At 41.2% G+C, this 24,345-nt stretch overlaps 1 protein-coding gene across 1 annotated transcript in view; it reads right to left on the reverse strand.

The window, feature by feature from the left end:
- Window positions 1–24,345, reverse strand: part of PGM5 (phosphoglucomutase 5) — a 180,167-nt gene that overhangs the window by 26,347 nt on the left and 129,475 nt on the right. The window contains exon 10 of the mRNA XM_007969422.3: window positions 7,536–7,670. Within this exon, the coding sequence (XP_007967613.3) occupies window positions 7,536–7,670 (135 nt within the window). The remainder of the gene's footprint in view (window positions 1–7,535; window positions 7,671–24,345) is intronic.

Below are 24,345 nucleotides of genomic sequence, written 5' to 3' on the forward strand. Positions count from 1 at the left end.
GTTTCTAAATCCTATTCATTGCTAATTCAAAATTAGTATAGAAAACTGGTTGTTTTTAAGGCACTGTTCACTTTTATAACTGTTGTTAAAGGAAAAACCTTAAACAAATTTAAGAGTTTAACTGAGCAAAGAACGATTCTTGAATCAGGCAGCCTTCAGAACCAGATAGGTTCAGAGCAACTTGGAGCTGCCACGAGGTCAGATAACATTTATGAACAGAAAGAGAAAAGTGAAGTACTGAAAGCAGAAGTGAGGTCCAGAAACAGCTGGATTGGTTACAGCTCAGTTTTCGCCTTATTTGAACACATTTTGAAAAAGTGGCTGCCTGTAATTGGCTGAAACTCAGCTGCTGTGATTGGCTGGGACTCAGCTACTTGTCACAAGAGTAGGTTATAGTCTGTTCAGTCTGTTTACACATCCAGTTAGGTCATAGTTCACTATGCATGGAAAAACCTTTAGGCTGAACTTAAATTATGTAAGGAGGCTGCTTTAGGCTAAATTTCTCTTAACAGTGTGGAATAACAAATACATTTGGTGTTTGTCCTCAATTTCTGGCACAGAGCTCCTAAAACTTTTGGAACTTCTTGAATGATAGGAGTGTCCTTTGTTATTATTTCAGCCACAGCAGACTTTATGCTAATGAGGGACTCTTGGTGGGCCCCAACATAGTTTCAAGTGGAGGGCTGGTTGCCAGAGGAACCAAACAGGTGTCTACAGGGCTGTAACGTTCAGCCCCACCCCGTGACCTACAGGGAGGGGAGCAGGGCTGGAGACCAAATTCAACCATCAAGGGTCAATGATTTAATCAACCGTAATTACCTAGTGAAACCTCCATAAGAACCCTTCAACAGGGTTTGAAGAGCTTCCAGGCTGGTGAACACATCAAGGTGCTGGAGGGTATCTTACTCAGAGAGGGCATGGAAGGAAGCTCCACACTCCTTCTCCACACCTGGTCCTATGCATTTCTTCCATTTGGCTGTCCTGGGTTCTAGCCTTTATAATGAACCAGTAGTGCTAAGCGAAGCACTTTCCTGAGGTCAGTGGGTCATTCTAGTGAATTATTAAATCTGAAGGGGGGTTGTAGAAAACTCTAAATTTGTAGCTGGCAAGGCAAAAATGTGGGTAGCCTGTGCACCCTATTTGCAGCTGGCATTCCTACTAGGAGCAATCTTGTGAAACTGAGCCCTTAACCTGTGGGGTCTGGGCTAAATCCAGATAACATCAGAACTGACTTGAATTGTTGCACCCAGTTGGTGTCAGAGAATCATAGAATTGATTGATATGAGGAAAAAGCCTCTCAATAACACTGAACTGAGGCTCCAGAGGTAGCCTTGGACTCAAGCACAAGTAAAAAGAAATTCTCTTCTGGGCCTTCAACGTTAACATGGGCAACATGGATTTTGTTATAAGAAAGACTTAGTTTGAACCTCCAGTCCAGAAACTACCCACTCCATAATCTGAATTGCTCCCTGACTCAGTTTCCTTTCCTGCAAAAGCAGGATAATTCTGCCATGGGGCCACTGGAACAGTGAATAAGATAAAGGATGTTTCTAGAATGGAGCCTGCATATTGCAGGGACCTTAAAAATGGCATTTATTTTATTCAAAACCTCAGTCATAGGAGGAAACCCGATGATAGCACAAACATTCATCCTGAATACAGAATATTTCAGCTTCTTGTGTGATATAATTGGGCTGAGATATTCCAAAGTAATTAATGGTCAATATTGCAATAATTTGGCAAAACTACATTGGGCATTTACCACATACCAGGTACACTGGGGCTACAGGGAACTAATCTGACAAAGTCCCAGCCTCCTGGTGCTTGCATTCAACTGGGTGGAAACAGACAATAAAATAGAATAAACAAATATATATAGATAAATATATATACATATATGTAAGATGAGGATAAATGCCATAGAGAAAGCAAAGCAGGGTAGGGAGGTAAGAAGTACCTGCATGTGAGGGCTATTTTATATCAGGTGGCCAGGGACACCCTTACCGAGAAGTAAGGAGACAAGTCATGCAGATGTCGGAAGGAAAAGCATTTCAGGCAGAGGGAACAGCCATCATAAACAACACAAGGCAGAGCGTTCTCATCATGTTCACCCAACAGCAGTTGGAGTGGAGAGAGAAGCGGGAAAAGAGATAGGAAATGAGGTCAGAGGGAGAAGGGGGCCATTTCCAGTATGTCGTTCAAGATCATGGTAAGGGTTTGGGCTCTTCTCTGAATGAGGTGGAGGGGAGGATTTTAGCAGAGCTATGAGGTGGTCTAACATGTTTCAGGAGAATCACTCTGATTGCTATGCTGAGAACAGGGTGGGTAGAGAATGGGCAAGTGTGGAGGGAAGGAGACCAGTTAGGAGACTATGTACTGTGCTAGAGAGAACAGTGCTTGGCCCTGGGTGGAAATGGTGGAGGTGGTAAGATGGGGTCAGATTCTGGGTGTGTTTTGGAGGTCACATTGATAGGATTTACTCTTGAATGAGAAGGACTGAGGCATGAAAGAGAGGAAAGAAGAAGTCAAGGCTGAATCCTAGGGTTTTTTGGCTTAACCATTTGGAAGAATGGAACTGCCATTTACTGAGATGGAGAAGAATGAAATAAGCAGGATGCTGGAGTTTGTTTTGGAGGCGTGCACAGGAGGCTGGTGGGAATTCAGTGTTGCACATGTCAAGTTGGTGATGTCTATAAGACATTCAAGTGGAATCCAATCAGCAACATAAATAGAAGTCCAGGAGACAGAGATCAATGTGTGGAACGGTATTAAAAACAGGTGCCGCTCATTCTACAGTTTTAAAGAATTCAAGGTCCTGCTGCTAGCACTGCACAGTTCACTTAGCTCTTTGCTATTCAACGGGTGGCTCCTGGACCAGCAGCAGGGTATTGCCTGGGAGCTTGTTAGAAATGCAAAATCTCTGGCCCTCCTCATACCTGAGTCAGAATCCACATTTTAACACATTCCCAAGGTGATTGACCGGTAATTAAAGTTTGAGATGCACTTGTCTAATATCATCCGGGAAACTTTTAAAAATCTACAGGTCCCACCTCAAAACAATTACAGTAGAATCTCTAGGACTGGGGCCAAAGCATAGGTACTTTCACCAAGTTGCCCGAGTGGTTCTGATGTGCAGCCTGGGCTGAGAACCACTGAGCTGACTCTTCTCATTTCTGTATGTTCCCTCTTTCAAGTTTCATTGCTAGTGTTCTTAGAAAGCCATCTCCACAGAGATATGCGGTTCTAAGAGAGGATGCACGCTGGTAGCTAGAGTAATCATGTCTCCTGGTTTATTGGGGACAATCTAAACATAATTACAGTTATCTTTCGCTCACAAAAGTACAGATCCCCAACTTTTGCTAGTTCTACTTAATGATTTTTCAATCTTATGATGGTGTGAAAGCAATACACATTCAGTAGAAACTGTACTGTGAGTCCCTATACGACGACTTTTTCCACTTTCAGTATAGGATTCAATCCATTTCATGAGATATTCAGCACTTTATTATAAAATGGGGTTTGTGTTAGATGATTTTCTCCAACCATAGGTTAATGTATGTTCTGAGTTTGTTCAAGGTAGGCTGAGCTCAGCTCTGATGTTCCGGAGGCGAGGTGTATTCAATGCGTTTTCAACTTATGATGGGTTTATTGGGGTGTAACTCTGTTGTAAATCTAGAAGCATCTGTATTCTGGTTTAGATTACAAATCATATATTCTCCCTATGTAAAACAAAATGGCTCTATACTTTATTTCTGGATTACAAAGTCTTATTAAGAACAGGTAGAACACAATGACAGATGACCTTTGGTTTGACAGGTGAATAAATATGAGGGACCTGGTGCTTAGGTATTAGTCGTTAAAGCCTTCTAGGTACAGCTTATCAAAAACACATACTTAAAGCCGGGTGTGGTGGTTCACACCTGTAATCCCAGCACTTTGGGAGGCCGAGGCAGGTGGATCACTTGAGGTCAGGAGTTTGAGACCAGCCTGTCCAACATGGGAAACCTTGTCCCTACTAAAAATACAAAATAAGCCGGGGATGGTGGCGGGCATCTGTAGTCCCAGCTACTCAGGAGGCTGAGGCAGGAGAATCCCTTGAATCCAAGAGGAGGAGGTTATAGTGAGCTGAGATCATGCCACTGCACTCCAACCTGGGCGACAGAGTGAGACTCTGTCTCAATAAAACAAAAACAAACAAATATTTAAATTCCTCAATTTTCAGGATGACTGGGGGAAAATCAGGCCCCTCCCAAGGACTGGGGTGCCATGGGGTGTGACTGTATTCTGCAGTGAAAGTACTAAAGCCAAGGGTTGATTAGCCACAGGCTGATTATCAGTCTGTGATTTTCCTAGCCCTTAACAAAACTTCTCCTTCCTTTTCCTTTTGGATCTTCTATTGTTCCTTAACTACTCCACCCACAGGCTGAAAGGGACAAGGGAAGAAGGTCAACGAGAAGCTAATTTAGCAGCCCTGCTAATAAATTGGATGGGAAATAAAATGGAAACAATTGTACTGTTTCTGGTTACCTGTGATTTTAAACGCTTTTGGCTCATTCCTTTTTCCAAATGATTACCAGCTGGTTTGAGGGTTCATTGAAGGCCTAGTGATTGCTGGTAAAATTAAAATAAACTTGTATTTTAAAAACTAGGTAGTCTTCCAGCAACAAGCCTTTGGAAGCTTTCCTTCCTGATTTACCAAGGACACAGAGTGGGATCAGGGCAAGCACCTGCTCATTTCGTCAGGGCCCTCCCTGGCCCATCCTCTCCTTACCACCAATTCGTAGGCATACATGGATAGAATTTTAAAACAATATTTTTGATGTAGATAAAAAATTATTTGACATTAACTTAAAACAAATAGCATAATCACTGTTCTACAAAAGGATGCAAATGGAAAATCTACATGTGAAGGTATGGTCTAAATGCATATAGATTATATCACAAGTTTTCCTAATTGCATCACTAGGATTGTTATGAGTACATCTGCAAGGCAATCAGTGTAAATGTTTAAAATATGCTCTGTTCACATGTGCTCAAAATGTCTGGAAAAGAAACTATCCATGGGCAAAGTAAAATAGCCAGATGCTAATAAGCCAGTTGAAGGGAACTCTGTTCTCTTGCAAAATAATTTGAGTGTAGATGGCTATTGCGTTAGCATGGGTAAAACATTAAAAACTCCTTGTTGAATTGGAACAAGATTCACAATGGAATCTTTGCAGATTAGAGAAGGTGGAAGGGGTTCTTTCTGTAGCTGAGAAAGCAACACAAGCAGGTCTTTCCAGTCAGGCCCTGATCAGGAATAACACTAGCAGCTTCAGGAGTACATCTTACTTTGATCTCTGTTCACAGTTAATCAAAGGCTTTTTGGAAGGCAGAAGCAGGTGGTCCTGGAAAGCAACCTTATAAGGAGCCTCCAAAATGCTCCAACTTAAAGGCTTAGGTAGAGTTCAGCAGTAATTAAGACAGGTTGGCCTGCTGAGAGAATCTTGCTTTCCCTTAGGTGGTTAGATTTCTTTTAAAGTCTTACTCTATGATATATCCTGACTCAAAGGTATTATGCAATAGGGCTTAAGTTGGTGAGTGAATGATGTATGGTATTTTAACAAGGAGTTCTATTTTAATGTAAAACTTTTAGCTAGATCATGTGCTACATCCTTGGGGGCCCATCTAGCCAGGTCTAGGAAAACTCTTGTTTCTGAGGAGAAGGGAGGGCAAATCAGCAATTGCAACAGGAACGTCAGTGAAGGGATTCACCAACCCTTCAAAGTGGCAAATTCTTTCCACCAACAGGATGAGAAATGTGCAGTCATGGGGACCAAAACCAGCATGACTTATGTTTCCTTTACTCACACGACCTTCTAAGAGTAAGCCGATGGAGGTTTTCAGCTTCAAAGGAAGCCTGGGGGCGGGGCGGGGTGGGTTGGAGGATCAAAAGCACTGCTTTTGTGGACTGCCTCAGGGAGAGACTTATGTGTGCATAGGATTGTTGTGACACTTGTCTAATGGCCTGGTCTCAGTCCAGCGTGGAAGGTAAATAAAAATAAGCAAATATCACAACCACTTACCCTGTGCAAATAGGGAAAAGAATGTTGAGGAAAAAATAGCCCGGAGTCAGAGTGAGTCAGAGTTGGTGAGGCCAGGAATATCATTCCTCACCCTGTACGTAGCTCTGGGCTTTTAGGCCCCTGCTTTAATCTCCCTCCCCAACATGAGATGTAGAATAGTGTTTTATTCGGAAAGACAGGGTAAGCCTCAAATTCTTGCATGATTTGGTACTATCTTGGGCGAAATGTACTCAGTAACAAATTATTTTGGCAGAGTTTGGCCCATCCCCTGCATGGAAAGGCTATGATCCTGAGAGGAAAAGCCAAGGTCTTCATGCTGGCCACATGCTTTGCCCACTCATGCTCTTGGTTAACCCTGAGAACAGCTCTCAGCCCCATCCAGCCTCTCCTGTCCCATCTAGGATGATTTTACTCCAGGCAGATCTCCTGGCTGCAGGGGTAGGTGTAAGGATCTTAGCACCCATTATTACCAAGTTCTTTGAGACTCTCCAAAGAAACCGACCATGAAAAAAAAAACACAACAAACAAAAAACAAAACAAAAACAAAACACTAAACTACTGACAAAGAAAGAAGACCCTCCCAGGTATCTTACTCCATCAGGGCAAATTATAGCTAGAAATTCTGAGCACCTCTAAAATCAGTAGCAGTGAGTATTTCTCTGTTTCTCTACTTTTCCACAAAGGAAGTATGGCAGGTAGAACAAATGTTTTCATCTCAAAAAATCATCTCATCAAAGACCTTGCTTCGAAACCTGGATTGAAGACCAAGAAGGCAGGAGCAGCCAGCTGTATAGCTTGAAGTACCCAACATTAGAGTGGGTTGTTTCTGGTGTTAATTAATGTTGCCTGGAGCGTTAATGCATATGGGAGTACAGAGGCTTATGGTTGTGTTATTTATGATTTTTCCGAGTTCTTAATTAGCCTTATTGTTGAAAACATGAGAAGATTTTGCCAAGCACAATCTAGCTTAGGCTTGTTAATGTCCTTCCTTAACTTAAAAAGCCACCTATATCCTCTCCTCTCAGAGTAGACAATATAGCAATCTCAGAGACAGATCCCATCTGTAGTGGCACCTCAAGGTCATGGTCCAAATATCTGGAGATTCAGAATTTACATAAGCATAGTCAAGGCTCTGAGAGTTTCACCAGTTTGACTCTAATGCTAAATTTCCTTGTCTATAAAAGGTGCCTTTTCTTTACCCCAATTAACAAACCACTGAACATCAAGAGAGGACAGTTGTTTGGGACATGCTGGTCTAAACGGATTACAAATCGATGCGAGAGAGCAATTTTTCTGTTTCAAACACTATAATGAATGAATTAAACTTGCTTGGAGTTGCACCGAGCTTGTCCTCCAGCTGAAATTATCACCTACCTTTCCAGAAGGTAAAATAGCCCCATTAAAGCCCCATGGAGCTAAATTTGCCAGGAGCTGTGAGACACACTGCTGGGAGCACAACTGTTTCTGTACCTGTGGCTCCTGGTCATGGCTGCTGGGGTCCCTCTCGTAGCTCTCTGCATACAGTCTGAGGGTGGCCCGCACACCACTGGAGGAACTGAGCCGGAAGATGAGCCGTGACGCATCCGAGAAAATGATCCTCAGGCCCTGTGACCGAGAACATCCAGAATGGAGCAGTGAGCAAATGAATACACAAGTAATAATCATCAATACCTGTCATAGAAATCAGCATGTTTTTATACCTCAACACAATCAGAATCAAGACTATTTATATATTGGCTCTGGACACAGGGCATGTGATGAACCTACTTAGAGTTACCCGTTTGTCTCTTTATTCTACTTCCATTGCTTTGTGGTTAATGTGGGGAAAGAGGAGCAAAGCTGTGAACAGATACTCGAGTTCTCTTGGGCTGGTGATATGGGAATCAGAAAGAAGTGGAAGTCACAAGGATGAAATGATATTCAATAAATATTCCTAGGGCCAAAGTTTGTCCCTTGTAAATCTGTGGATATAGTGAAAGTAGGCAATTTGTCTATTACAGTAAGATGGATTGCCCATATTAAAGTTACCCCGGCATGAGGTTAGGCTGCAGGTTCCTCTGCTGGCAAGGGAACCCTCCAGTGAAGTGCCCAGGGCTGGAGCCTCAGCTAGGCTCTGAGGGTTGCCAAGTACACTGCCATCCTTTTGTCTCTGTCCTTTCTTCCGTCAATCAAGAAAAATGACAAGTCTCAATTATTTTAGGAAGTTTAGTTGCCAAAGTTAATGACGCACACCTAGGAGACAGGTCTATGCCTTTCTCCGAAGATGATTTTGAGGGCTCCAAATTTAAAGTGGAAAGGGCAAGATATTGAGAAGTACACAATTTTCATGTAAGAGGTGGGTAGGGAAAAATAGTCAGTCATTCATGCCTTTGTCTGGTTCATTGAAGCTGCATTTTTTTTTTTTTTTTTTAAACATAAGATGACACGGACAAAGGAGGCAGAGGAAAATTGCAGGGAATCTGCATTTTACATAACAGACAAAACTGGGCCAGGGGAACAATCAGATGTGCATTTATGTCTGGCAGGCCAGGGGTGGCTGCACCTATAAACTATCAATTTGCATTGCCATGGTGAAATTTTAATAGAAACACCTTTAGAGTAAAGATCTAGTAGCTCACCAGGAATTCCCTTGTGGGCAAAACATGGGGGAGGCACTTAGCTTTCATCTTGTAGTCATCTTATTTAGGAACCAAAAGGGGGAGGCAGGTTTGCGTGACCCAGTTCCCAGCCTGAATTTTCCCTTTGGCTTAATGAGTTTGGGGGTTCCAAGACTGAATTTCCTTTCACACTTCTTACCTGACTTCTTCTTTGGCCTGACCACCAGAGTGGGGTGGGGTCAGAGCTGTGGCCACACCTACTAGTGCTGCCTAGGATTAATTCTTCATTGGCTCAGCACAGCTCCATTCGCTATATATCTCTTCTCAGTAGAGGCAGGGATATTGTAAAATTATGACCATAAGATCATACTGTGACTTCTGTTGAAGGAAATGTGTTCTCCTAAGACAACTGATAAGGTAACTCTTGTAAATAAGCATATTGGCAGGGGCCAGGGGAAGGAAGAGGAGGGAACAAAATAATATATCTGGTGACTTGTTATTTTGGAAAACTTAGATGTCTCAGGAGACATTGATATCAGGCATTCTCCCAAAGCAATTTATCCTTGAAATTTCTCTGGCCTCAAGTCCTGTTTAAGAATAAGCCATTAGTAAAAAAATATATATACCTGCTGCATATGTGACTGCAATTGTTTACCCCCACCCCCATCTGGTAGTATCTGCTAGGGGACACTATGGTTCCATCTGAGTGGCTTTCTGCTTTTAAGTTTCCCAAATAAATATTTTAAATTCCCAAATAAAAAGCTTTAGTTTCTTTTGGAGTGGTTCAATGTCTGCCACAATTTGTGTAACTAAAGGGAGCTATCTCCCCTACTGGCAACCAATCACTCTGTAATACTGACTTTGCAAACAGGATATTATTATCCAGAATTTATTCATTGGGCTAACATTTTAGACTGGCCCTTGTGGATTAGTACTGCACTAAATCCTGGGTATATGAATATAAAGACACAGTAATTGCCCTCCTTAAGCCTGGAGTAGTTTATTACAATGAACAGAAACTGTCTTCTTAACCACCTTATGCTGCTGGAGAGGTGAATAGTTACAAAATTCCAAATGGAGCAAGTGAAGCATTTACTGACTGTTTACAAATCCCTGTATTTCAAATTATGTTCAAACTGACAATAAAGCCCCAAAGATCTCACAATTATATTAATATTCATAGCCTTGTTTTTACAAACTCTTTTGAAGCTGTTACTTATGTTTAAGCCTACATTCCCATTGTCACTACACATGGGGCATGTGAGTACATGACTCTGCTCAGAACTATGGCTTACCCATAAATTGGTTAAAGCAATATCTAAGGATGAGGTCCTAACCCACCTGTTGCAGATTCCAAGTCACTTGGGGCTACTTCTTCTGATGAGCCCCTGGACTCAATCCTTTAAAATACCTCCCATTAAACAATTAACCTCTCAGATTCATTTTTGACCAGTGAGGGGGAAATTTAAGAATTCAGGTCATAACAAACTACAAACATGTGTTGTCTGCTCATAACTAAGCCTTTTAAAAATGAAATAATGTTATTGTTTTCCCCTGTGGTTAATTATAACATCTTTGACTGTATTACATGCTACACACCTAGAAGATTGTTAGAACTTCTGTCTGGTAGCCTGGAATAGATTTCTCACTTGGAAAGGTGATGAAGATGTGAATAGCAAGCATCAGCCACTGGAAATGGTCCAGCATCTTCCCTCTTTCCTAGGAAACCAACCATGAGATGTTAACTGAGAATCCTTGTTGCTTTTCAAGACCATTCCAGGTGAGGAACATCATAATTCTTCTTCTCCACAGGGAATGGAAGGGTTTCTTTAGAGCTAGCCTAGTTCTGTGCTGCAACAATCCCAGCACCATGTCGGCTGAGGGCCCCTTTTATGTGTGAATAGCTGTATTGGATTGCTTTGGGATCTGCATGTTCTTTCAATGAACTTAATGAATTTGCAACCCAAACACGAGCCATGTTCTTTCCATCATGTGCCATCACACAATAGCATTTAAACTATGAAGACAAAGTTACCAGTGACCAAGACTTGCAAAGTTTCCAATTGTTCCTGAATTTCAATGAAAGAATACCAATAATCGCATTTATTTTTTAGGTTATACCAGCGGTTGGCACTATGTAGACTGTAGGTAAGAAGTTGACCTGCCACCTGCTTTTATGAATCAAGTTGTATTGGGGCACAGTCATGTCCATTCATTTATATCTTGTCTATGGCTGCTTTTGTGCTACAGTGGCAGAGATGAATAGTTGTGGCAGAGATCATCTACCCCCCAAGGTATAAAATATTTACTACCTAGCCCTTTACAGAAAATGTTTGCTGACCCCTGGTATAAGGCATTACATTATTCACAACATAGAATACTTGCCCTTTATTCCTGCACCAGAAAATAGAAAATATAACCATTTGAATTATCAAAATCTCAGTAGAGAGAAATTATGTTTATGAAGATTGTTATAAGGATATAAAATCCCTCCATTCCCTGGTGTTCCAGCTTCTAGTCATAGGTTCATCTGAACCTGTATTTGGCTCAAATCAACTTACCTCTCACCACCTACTGCTAACATAAATGCATTTATTAAATTGCACTTTAGTTTTATGTTCTCACTTTCATTGCAGGATGCTACAAGCTATGTCTTTTTTTTTTTTTTTTTTTTTTTTTTTGAGACGGAGTCTGGCTCTGTCACCCAGGCTGGAGTGCAGTGGCGGGATCTGTGCTCACCGCAAGCTCCGCCTCCCGGGTTTACGCCATTCTCCTGCCTCAGCCTCCCGAGTAGCTGGGACTACAGGCGCCGCCACCTCGCCCGGCTAGTTTTTTGTACTTTTTAGTAGAGACGGGGTTTCACCGTGTTAGCCAGGATGGTCTCGATCTCCTGACCTCGTGATCCGCCCGTCTCGGCCTCCCAAAGTGCTGGGATTACAGGCTTGAGCCACCGCGCCCGGCCAGCTATGTCTTATAAAATCCACTTTTGTAGTCACTAGCAGAAATATTGTTAGAGGCTGTATGAAGCTCTGCCTGAGACATTTCTTCAAGAGCCAAGTATTAGGAAAGCCTTTCCTTCCCTAAGGAACTGTATTCTTTTTCTTTCTGACAATAAGCACTCTGCAACTAACCACATTTCCCTCTTCGATATGGCTGCCAGGATACTTAATGCCAAATTTGAGGTTCAGCCCAAGTGGATCCTTGTGACTTGAATGACTATAAATTTTTCCTCTTCTGTTCTTGACTCTGCTCTTACTTATATATTCCCTAGTCTTGATTTATGTTTCTTATTTATATTCTAACAACTTCATTATGTATGTTTTTGCCACCACAAGTCTTGATGAAACAAGGCTCAGTGAAAACGAATAAAACAAGTTTCCACTGCAGTGTTAACCCTAAAATTTTGGACTTGCTGAGTTATGATTTTGGGTTCTTCATTAGCTAACAAGCTCTGGGAGGACAGAGCCTATATACCTTGTTCATTACCATTTTATCCACATAGCTTAGGACAATGCCTGGCACACAGTAGACCCTCCATAAACACTTGTTGAATGAATGTCACTGCATGTTCGACAACTAAAGTGAGCACCACTGCAGTCCCCCTGAGGCAGTCTCAGAGCCTCCCTTCACATTTAGCAAGGATCCACAGGCTACATGAAAACACGTGCACATTCTTCATGGTGAACTAGAGCTGATGTATTTACCTTGAAGGGTGGTTGCAAAAGATAAACTAATAAATAGAAAGTGCCTGGCATAGCATCATCATGGCAGGGCTTGACTGTTTACTCCTCTGCCATTTCTCAAGATGTCCTGAGACAAGGGCCAGTTTTGGCTAAAAACAATGGAGTTGAACCATGGTGGGTTCTTGTCCCCAGAAGTATGGTCTTAGACAAACCATTAGCTCATTAATTGCAAACTGCTACCTATTGGAATCAGTGGGAGGTCTTTAAAAAATGGTGCCTGGCTCTCACCCCCAACATTGTGATTTAATTCTTTTGGGGTGTCACTTGGGCATTAGGATTTTAAAAGCTCTCTGGGTGATTCTAATGTGCAGTAACTAATTGCAATAACCTCTTTTTTCTGGGCCACTTGCCTCATCTATCAAGTGACTAGACTGTGCTACATGTCTGTTATAAGGAAGGTCCCTTTAGGATTTAAGGTTTCATACATAGGCTATCACTGCGCTAGGATCTTAGGAGGGCTGTTAACACAGTGAGGCTAATAAATCAACTTCTTGCCACTGAGTCCTGAAAGCTTCCTCCTGGGGCCTTGTCAGCAGCAGAACTACCTCTTGAACCATCTGACATTATTAATATTTTTTTTTAGCACAATCTTCGAAGGAATTCCTGGAGCAACTGTGAAAGAATTCATGATAGCTCCCTAGCCGCAGCAGCTAGTGTAGCCAGAATATCCAGGATGACACACAGTCACACACTCAAAAAAGGGAAAAATATGCTCTTCTTTATTAGAAGACAATGTTAATTATATGGTGGGGAGGAGGGTGGGTATCAAAAGAACACTTCAGTTCCAGCTTAGTGTTTTCCTTCCTTTTGAGTGCCTGTGGTTGTGAGCTTTAATGATGACAATGGAGTTCTGCTCACCTTAGCTCTGTCCCAATGAAGAATGGTTGTTAAAGGATTTCATATCCCTTGTCCATATGCAGCTATCTCCACACAAAAATCCTCCAGTGTGCTTCCAGTTATCACTGTAGCATCTCTTTTTCTCCCTGGATTTGCCCCCTCTTTGATTTACTGTTTAAGAAGAGTCAGTTTGGAAATGGTACAAGAATAGCAACTGGATAAACTCAGGCTAGAATGCTGGCTCGATCACTTTTTAGCTGGTGGTCTTGAGTCACTTAAGCTCTCTAAGCGTTAGTTTCCTAAAAAGCAGATGAAAAATAATACAGCCTAGCTTATTGGGTTGTTGTGAGTGTCAGATCAGAAAATGTATGTGAGAAGTGCTTTGAAAATTATCAATATCACCATATAAATATTATTCTTATGCTAAACTTTTAATCAAAATGGTGCTATGCACAAAGGCTTTATTTAGTAATCATTTGCAAAATATGGAAGGTTGGAAAATTTAGGGCGTAGCACCATTTTCATTGAAAGTTGTTGGCTTGTGATGTGATGGTGCATATTTATTTATTTTTAAATTAGGCAGAATTAAGGTTAATTTTAACTTTGCTCTGCCCTCTGAAATCACCACTAAACTCATGGATCTCTTGCAATTTATATTATCTTTACCTCTTATTGAACTGGCTTATTCCTTCATAATTGGTCAATTTAGACCCTTAACATCCTGAAAGAAGGATCTTAGAGTCGTTCTTGCCGATTTCTCTTTTTATTGAAAAGAAAGAAGTTAAAACACTTGTCAAGGTAACATATTTAGTCAATGGAGGAGCTTCATTTACTTCCATGTAGGTCTTCTGACTCTAGGCTTACAATTTGAGGTTGAACCATATGCAACTACTGATATTCACACATTGCTTTTCATGCAAAATATCTGAAAAATATCTTGTGTTTTGTATTTTTCCCAAAGCTGACACAGAGCCTTATGCAGAGTAGGTATCTGATAAATGTTTCATAAATAAATGTTAGAGTTTTTACTGTTTTTTTTTTTTATTTTAAAAATAAACCCTTGTGTAAACCAATACAGGGAAATCTGTAAAGTTGCTAAATGCACACGGAGCCGCCAGATGTTAGTTTGGAGACTGTAGGACATGTTGCAGCCAGGCAGGGAAGGGTGAACTGTACATTACCAACAGTTATTTGGCAGCATCGGACCTAGTCAAATACTGACTTAGGATGAATTCCAGGGGAAAACAGCATACGGCCCTGCAATCTGGTGCAGTGTCGCATATATAGTCAGTTGGCCACACCAGGCATGTGAACCTGGAGACAGGACGGCCTTGGAAGAGAGAGACTCTGCGAGCCTAACTCAGATGTTATCTCCCACAGGAAATCACAACGATTTATCTGGAAAGCGTCAAGGTGAAGATACTGCTTTGTAACATCTGAACCATATTTTGTAGAAGCGGGCATGCAGCCTAGAAACCAGGAGATTTGGATAGAACAGACATATCTTTCCACACACACCAAAAAAAACCTACCTAGAATCACTCATTTTTCTTTAATTCATAGAGTTACCTGTGAGCATGAGTTCAAAAGTGGTTGAGCAGGCAGCAGTCAGTCCATAGGGTGCTTTTGTGTGAGTGAAAAACAGGTGCCCCCTCTCCCCTGAGCATGGATAAATTGCAGAAAACCATCCTTCCTTTGGCTGGTTTGGACTTCAGCTTCTCCTTCCCCATTAGGCTGGGTGCCTTTGTGCAGTGTGCTGACTGCACAGCCATACTCAGCTGCCCTGCACTTGGGAGCAGTTCTCACCCAGCCTTTTTTAAAAAACCAACCAGCCCTCTTGGGGGCTAACAATTGCAAAGAACTGTCTGGGGAAATCAAGGTCAAATGACTCCTTACATGCTCTTTTAAAGCACCCACCTGGAAAAGCCACCCTAGGTGATGAGAGGGCTGCTGAAGGGTGAAGATTTGAAAGCTATTCCTCATCCAAATTCCAACTCTCAAAACTGGAACAATGGAACAAAATCATGCATGTTCTATTTCCCCATTTCTTTGGCCAATGACTGCTGATCCCTGTTCACACAATATCTACCCCAGTTCTGGGATATTTTGGAGTCAGACACACTTTACCCAGACAGCAGCATCGCTTCCTCCCTTAGTTCCTGTGATCGTTTGCAGCTTTTCCCTTTTATATTTTTATTTCCTGGTGAAGCTCACCCACCGACAACACAGAGACATTAGTATTCCAATAGAAAGTAATCGTGTTGCCATTCTAGAATGCTTACATGTTTGCTACACATTTTAGGACAATTTTACTACTGACACTTTAGACAACAGTTCTAAAAGAAGCAACTTACACCAGGATAAGGTAATTCTTTATAACAAAACTCCAGTTAACCAGAAACAGGGGGATAAGAACTTCCTGACTAACCAGAAACAGTGTCTCCCTCATTCTATTATCTTTCTTGCCTTTTTTATAATTTGAGATGAGGTCTCACAGTGTTGCCCAGGCTGGTCTTGAACTCTTGGACTCAAGCAATCCTCCTGTCTCAGCCTCCCAAGTAGCTGGGACTACAGGCATGAGACATCACACCCAGCTTCCCATTTTATTTTCAAATCAGCTGACAGGTTTGCACTGAATATGTGTTTGGCCTTCAGAGGACAAATAGGAAAATCACAGGAAAAGTGGCTAATAGAAATTTTTTTTTAATTCATAGTTTTCAAAATGTCCTAGCACAAGGCATAGTTAGTGCAATACAGAGCCTGACTGTCTTTATTTTCCCCAACCACAGTGTTGTAGAATGAGCACTGAAGTTGAGAATCGTAAACACAGTTATTGTAGCATCCCATTGAGAATGCCTATAAGAAACCTTAGCTCTTTATCTGGAGAGCTAAACAACCCTATAGCCACCACATTGGACTGAAGAAAAGCACAGTCTGATAAAACGGTTTCACCTGGGCTGCCTTCTACCCATTTTTCAGGGTACGGCTTAGATATCACCTCCCCATGGAGAGCTTTCTAGAGCCATAGTTTAGTTCCCCTTGCCGTGCATGCCAAATAAGTTCTTCGTCCGTAATATTGTTCAACAAACTTTACAGTAACTAGAGCTTAATATCAATGTATCTTCCCTACTGCATTTTAAGCAGCAGACAGGAATCTCAACTGTCCTGAATACTGTTGTATCCTCGGTGCCAGTGAGCTGACTGGCATCTAGTAGGTGTTTGGTAAATATTCACTGAATAGATGAAGATGTAAATGAATCCACCTTTAACAACCTTCACCATATTGGACTAAGTTAGGAAAGGAATATATGTTTATGGCAGAGATTCTTTTCAACATCACGATTTTCAAAGAAAAGGATTTTTTTTAACCCACATCCAATCACAATATACCAAATGTGATAATAGCCCATTCACTTAAACATTTCTGTGACTCAATGTAGAAGGGCTATTTGTGGGTATGCTAACTTTCAGATTTAACCAAATTCTATAGGTAGGTTAATCAGTTTGACTAAAATGTATTTCTGAGACTCTACTTCCAGATGCGCAAACCACACTCCAGCAAATGGCACTCCAGCAAAAGGGACAATGATAAATTGTTACGATTACAGTCTCTCAATTAGTTCATTGATTAGAATGTTATCAAAGTTGAAGTTGAGGCTGGATGCAGTGGCTCATGCCTGTAATCCCAGCACTTTGGGAGAACAAGGCAGGCAGATCACCTGAGGTCAGGAGTTTGAGACCAGCCTGACTAACATGGTGAATCCCTGTCTTTACTAAAAATACAAAAATTAATCGGGTGTGGTGGCACACACCTGTAATCCCAGCTACTCGGGAGGCTGAGGCAGGAGAATCACGTGAACCCAGGAGGCGGAGGTTGCAGTGTTGCAGTGAGCCAAGATCATGCCACTGCACTCTAGCCTGGGTGACAGAGCAAGACTCTGTCTCAAAAAACAACAACAACAAAAACAAAAACTTGAAGTTGAAAGTTGACTAGCTAACTCTGAAGAGAGAAGAACTCAATCTTAAAGCTTCAGATTCTTCAGCTGATACGATTCAGTTGCTTTTATACAGTGCTGGGGACAACACCTTAGTGAGCTTCTTCATATTTGTTGACCAGGGGTTGGTAGCATCAAGGTACATATTAAAACACCACATGCTGGAAATAAAATGTGATTTTGAGATTGCCAATTTACTGTTTCTAAATACTGAAATTAAAAAGAGCAGACACCTTCTTGCAAATTAAAATAACAACTCTAAAAGAAAACTGACTTCAAAATCAGTCTTCAAAGTGTACTTTTTCTCTGAACTGAATTCAAATGGTTCTTTTTTTCCGGGTTAAGGACAACATCAAAATGTTTCCACGTAACCTGCTTAACTTGAAGAGGTATTAATCAGCTCAGAGTTAGCCTGACATAATTAAATTGGACTTGGTTTTCCACATCAGCTAACTGGTATGCATTTATTTACATTAGCTTTTTAACCATCAGCTGAACTGTTACTTGCAGATGACTTCAGCACTGGAAGAGTTTCATGATTTTTGAGCTTGTTAGATAGAAATACAGGAGTTGGTTTGGGAGGCTGAAGTGGGCGCATCACTTGAGGTCAGGAGTTTGAGATCAGACTGGCCAACATGATGAAACCCCGTCTCTACTAAAGATACAAAAAAAATTAGCTGGGCATGGTGGTGCACACCTGTAATCCCAGCTACCCAGGAGGCTGAGGCACAAGAATCACTTGAACCCAGGAGGCAGAGGTTGCAGTGAGCCAAAATCACGCCACTCCACTCCAGCCTGGATGACAGAGCCAGACTCTGTCTAAAAAAAAAAAAAAAAAGAAAGAAAAAGAAAAAAGAAAAAACAACAATATAGGATTTGGATGAGTCATAAAAAGAGACTCAGTTGCTTAAATTTTGCTCCCAAAGTGTCAAGGTTTCTCATTTCAAAGTCAATTTTCAAAATATAGGTCATGGTTCTGGATTGATACCCACCAGAGTGGCAATATGCTGTTTCTCAATGTGGAGCCACTTCTGTCACACTGTCCTTCACTCACAATACCAGGATTGGAGTATTCCTTCTATCAGAGCTGGGGGAGCCTCAAAACTGCGGCACTGAGTGGGGATTCCAGGACTTAGGCCACATGTTAGAGATAGAGAAGAGATCATAGTAAGAGACAATCTTGATAATATTCTTTGAGATATCGACAGTGAAGGGAAGAAAGAGCTCACCTAGCATGATGGATGGAAACCCTCGATGTTTGCACAATGAAGTTGCCCCTGAAGAAAGAGTGGCTCACCCTGCAACCCATATGAATCACACAACTCCTGTCTGTCCTATCTCTTTAGAAGGCATAAACTAGGAACTTCTTTAACTACTTAGCAATTTGATCAAAGTGCTCCCCTATTCTCATTGCAGCTATTGGCTTATTTTTTTCCACTCATACTTGAAGAAAATAGCATCAGTCCGTCATTTATGTGACTAGATTTCGCTTGAAAATAGTGACATTCCTCATGAAGATAGAAGGAAGAACTGCAGTTGTTGAACCATGCCTCATGAAAATGCTTTCTAAATCAAACAGAGTTTCTCTTGGGCCCTGTATAATGGAAAGCGCACATCAATTTTTCTCTTGGCATCCAAGGCCACACATACATCAGACACTTGGAGGCAGCCATAGTAAATCCCATGAAACCAAACACGCCACATTGAGGCCAGGGAGGTCCCTGGGGGATCATGTCAGGGGTTGAGAACTTTAGGGTTTCCTTCTTGCTCCTTGAATGGTCCCACAGAGCCAGGCAGGATAGACTTCACGGAACATTTCCACAGCAGCAGGGTTTGCAGGAGTGGAGTGGTTATCACCAGAACAGGATTTTAATTTCATTTTGCATGGAGAAGCATTTCTACTTTATCTCTAGAGATGTATGTGAAACAGCATTTTCTCCATGGTTTATTTCCTGACTCTGACCTCAGGTCAAGGACATAAAGGAGACCAAGCTGCCTTAAAAAACCTTTTGTTTTCTGAAGCAGAGTGTGTGTGTTGGGGGATGAGAGAAGGGGAGAAATGTGAGTTTGAATCAGTTCCCAGATGACTTAGAAACTGAAGGGGCCTTCTCAAATCTTTACGTGACACTGCAAAATTGTGTGTTTTTTCTCTGCTTTTCTTATCATCTGTGGTTCATTAAATGTTTTTCCAAGGATGCTTTTTTAATATAAATAATTTTATTTAACCAATTGCTATCATTTGTTATGTGCCAGGATTTTAAACATATTATCTTACTTAATTCTCCCAAAGGCTTATATGAGATAGCCACAATTATTATTCCTATTTCACAGATTTTAAAAAGGCAGGTAATAGGGGGGTTGAATAGATTGCCTAAGATACCCAGCAAGGAGGTGACAGAGTTGAGGCTCACAACCAAAACTTTCTGACTTTAAGTATGCACACCCAAACACTGCTCACAAGATTTGCAGTGGCACCAAGGTGCCTCGGGTGCTCTGGAGCACAAAGCTGCGCTTGAAGAGAATTTCTAGATAAAGCAGGAAGAGCACAAATTTTGTTTAACAATTCACTGATGAAAATTATTTCTGTTATCTACTTTTTTTTAAGTAAGTAGAATTTAACCCAAACAAGAGATAACTGGGAATCTCCCACTACCTTGGGATCATCCATCTGAGCCTCAAATTTTACTGCAAAGTACTTTTAAAATATAATAAATAGAAGAATTGGGTGAGTGTTTTCTAACCCAAGGGCACATTGATTATTACTTTTAAAAATATACACCTGGGGTGTATGTGTGTATGTGTGTATGTGTGTGTGTGTGCGTGTGTCTGAAAGAGAGAGACAGAGAGAGAATAGTTGTATCCTTTTCTTGAACTGATATTCAATCAAATTAAGGATTCTGGTCAGGGGGAGGGCAGTGATATTTCTTGAGCATCAGTTAGGTACTTGCCACCGTACCTGAGGCTTCGCATGACTTTCTCTTCAAACCTTCCCCATGATGCATGTGTGATAACTATCACTAGCTCCTCCCCTCAAGTTGAAGTTCAAAGAAGTTAAATAACATGCCTAAAATCACAAATCTAGGTAGTGACAAAGCCAGCCTTCAATCCTGTGTCTGACTCCAACACAAGAGAATACTGAAGAGAACCACAGCAATCTGCCTCCTGTAGGAAGCAGATACTTGGCAGTATTATGTGTCCTCTGAGCTTTGCTAACAGAGAGATATAGTTCTGTTTCTCCTTATAGAAATAAAATCTCCTTCTATCTTAATTTAAAAATCATCCATAGGTTGTTTTAAAATAACAGTATTTTAAAATCACAAAGACATAATAACAAGGGTTAGCATCAAAGGTGTGGAGAAACTGGAACCCTCGTATACAGTTGGCAGGAACGTCAAGTGGTGCAATTACTTCTGAAGACTGTAGGGCAGTGCATTTAAGGGTTAAACATAAGTTACCATTTGACCCAGCAATTCCACTCCTAAGTGTGTACCCAGGAGAACTGAAAACCTATCTCTGCACAAAAGCTTGTAGATGGATGCCCATAGCAGCATTATAGTGAAAAAGTGGAAATACCTCACATGTCCAACAACAAATGGATTGATAAACAAACTGTGGTACATCCATGTGATAGAATATTACTTGGTAATAAAAGGAATGAAGTACTGATATATGGTACAACATGGATGAACCCTGAAAACATGACACTAAGTGAAAGAAGCTAGTCATAAAGGACCATGTATTTTAAGATTCCATTTACATAAAATGTTCCAAATAGGCAAATCCATAGAGACAGAAAGATCAGGGGTTGCCAGGGGCTGGGGGTTGGAGGGATGCTGGAGAGAAGATGACAGCTGAAGAGCACAACATGTCTTTTCTGGGGCAATGAAAGTGTTCTGAACTGGTTGTGATGATAACTGCACAACTCTGTAAATATACTAGAAACTGTGGAAGTATGCCCTTTAAATGAGTGAACTGTATGGTATATGAATTGTACCTCAATAAAGATACTATATATTTACATTTTAAAACTGTACCATGAAAAAAACAAATTATGCATTTGGTAGGCTGTCAATAAATATCCACTGAATGAATGCACTGAGGTACTTAATGGCTATTTCAGAACACTGGCTTATTTAAATTCAAATAAGTCTTTTAGATGTGTGTAGTGTGAAAAGTATGCTTATTTTGCACTATGTTACCTAAAGTGTGCCCCAGACTCAACTATCCCTGGGACTTAATGCTGATGAATGCTGACATCCTGAGAGGGTCTCCACAGCACTGCTATGCAGGGATTCCACCTCTACCCAACAGGACCAACTGTAGCAAAGGAATCATCTGTAACTTGCCAACAATGGGGATGCTGCTAAGTATCAACTAACTGGTCTCTCATCACCCCCATTGAGCCAAACCCAGACCTGCAGAGAAGCTCTAGTGTGTCTCAGGACTACCAACCAATGAAGATATCACCTGGGTCCTGGAATCTGGGGAAAGGAACAAAAATCTTCTTTCTTTACCAGAAAAACTCCCAGAGCAGATCCTGGTGGCATGTATGTATTTATAGCTACATTTGAGCTCAGAAGAGCAAAGAAGAGACTGTGGGAAATCAATATTGTATCAGTCCATTTTCATACTGCTATGAAGAAATACCCAAGACTGGGTAATTTCTAGCAGAAAGAGGTTTAATGGACTCAAAATGATGGTGGAAGGTGAAGGAGGAGCAAAGACACATCTTACATGGCAGCAGGCAAGAAAGCATGTGCAGGGGAAGTGCCCTTTATAAAAACATCAGATCTCATGAGACTTATTCACTACCACAAGACCGCACAGGAAAAACCCACCCCCATGATTCAATTACCTCCTACCTGGTCCCTCCCATGACACGTGGGGATTATGGGAGCTAAAACTCAAGATGAGATTTGGGTGGGGACACAGTCAAACCATATCAGATACATTCCAGTGTAAAAATGAAAACCAACAGTCAGACTTATTGAGGGGGAGGGGAAATGAAGTAAATAGATGAACTGGAGATCCAGTTGAGGAATTGGCCTGATGTGAACAGTTAAAGAAAATCCAAGGAAAAGGTATCCAAACACTGAGTACATTGAGGAAGAGATAAGGTAGAGGAATACTGGATTAACAGCAAAACAAATAAGCTCAACAGACAAGCTTCTTGCAAGTAGATAAAATCCATAACTGAGTGCAGATTAGACCACTCCCTCAAAGGAATGGTTTCTAAGCCTTCCTTGTCAGTGAGCAAAAATATCCCAAGGATACTTTAAAAAACACATTATTTTATATCTCTTGAATTCTACATCAAAATGAGACTTGGATCTAAGAAAAGTTTATAAAATGGAAGTGGGAATGTGGTCCAAAACTGGAAAAGATCTATCCAGGGCACAGGGGCTCAAAGATGCCAGCTGAGCTCCTGACTTCACATCTCCAAGGACTGATTCATTGGTGTTATTTCAGAGTGAATTCAGTCCAGTCTACAAGCAACCTTCCTTGAGTGAAACAAAACACAACAAAAGATATATTGTGCACCCCATACATAAAAGATAGCTAGGAGCTTTTGGGTATTTTATTTCATTTCATTTCTAAAGCAATTCTGTGAAATAGGTATTTTACAGATGAGGAAGAAACTATGGCTCAAATCAAGCAACTTTCCCAAAGCCACACACTACTAAGCAGCAGGGGTAGAATTTTATTCTGAGTTTTCTAAATTCTTACCCACTATTTTCTCTACTGCCCTGTGTATTTTCAAAGCGGGGTTGTAATCAATTTGTTGGGTCAGGGAAGGGCTTCTATAATGAAGGACTGGTGTTTTGATAGAGATGAAAGATCATCTAAGCTAACCAGAGGGAGAACTAAGCTAATCAGAAAGAGAATACCAAGATAGTAACAAGAGGCATTAGACTTTGGAGTATCTGCAAGTCAAGGGACCGTAGGACAAGGAGGACATAGTAAATACTAGTCAAATTAAAATAGCAGTAACTGCCATTGTATGTAGTCCCAAAATATCTGCAGCTTTGACTTAACACTCTGTACTTATGAAGAATATATAAAAAGATAAGAATTTGGAAATTTTAGAATGGAACTTCTCTTAACATTGCTCAAGGTATGTTATTTAGGCTGTAAACGTTAACATGTGCTTCCAGAAGGGGCAATATTTGCTATGGCCAGTAAATAAACCAAACTGAGAAGAGAAATAATCATAGTAGCTATCAACTTTGCTTACACAATTCATAAAGACAAGACCTTAATAGAAGCTGCAGTTGATTTACCTACTTATCTATGATGCTCAGTCTGAACCACATGTCTTCCTTTTGGGTTTTCTGGGTACCAAATCCACCCAGCTAAGCTCCTGTGATTTTTTTTTAGTGACATAAGGTAATAGAAAGTAAAATATCCCTGTACCTGAGGGCCCCAAGGACAGGGATCTTCAGTTCTTGGTAACTTTTCTGAATCCGTCACCAATAATGGCCACCACATACAAGCACCTGCAGCTACAAACATTTCAGAAGGAAATATTGGGTCTGTATTTATTTGACATATTGGTCTATCCATTACCAAGTGGAAAGAAAACTGGACATAGAGTACTCATGTTATTTTTGTTGTTGTTGTTTGTCTTTGTGTGTGTGTGTATGTGTATGTGTGTGTGTGTTTGAGACATGGTCTCACTCTGTCTCCCACGCTGAAGTACAGTGGTGTGATCATGACTCACTGCAGACTCAACCACCTGGGCTCAAGCGATCCTCCCACCTCAGCCTCCCAAGTGGCTGGAACTACAAGTGTGTGCCACCATGCCCAGCTATTTTTATTTTTTATTTTTTTGGTAGAGATGGGGTCTCACTTTGTTGCCCAAGCTGGTCTCGAACTCCTGAGCTCAAAAGTGATCCTCTCACCTTGGCCTCCCAAAATGCTGGGATAACAAGTATGAGTCCCTGCGCCTGGCCAGAGAAGGCCCGTGTTCTAATCTACCCTGTGCACTAACTTGTTAGGTGTCCTTCATCAAGGGCTTTCTTCTTTCCTGGCTGCAGAGTTCTCATCTATAAAATGAGGTCATCTTAGATCATCCCTAAGGACCTCTCCAGTTCTAGGACATTTTGGC

This window comes from Chlorocebus sabaeus, chromosome 12, assembly GCF_047675955.1.
Source record: "Chlorocebus sabaeus isolate Y175 chromosome 12, mChlSab1.0.hap1, whole genome shotgun sequence".
Lineage (NCBI taxonomy): Eukaryota > Metazoa > Chordata > Mammalia > Primates > Cercopithecidae > Chlorocebus > Chlorocebus sabaeus.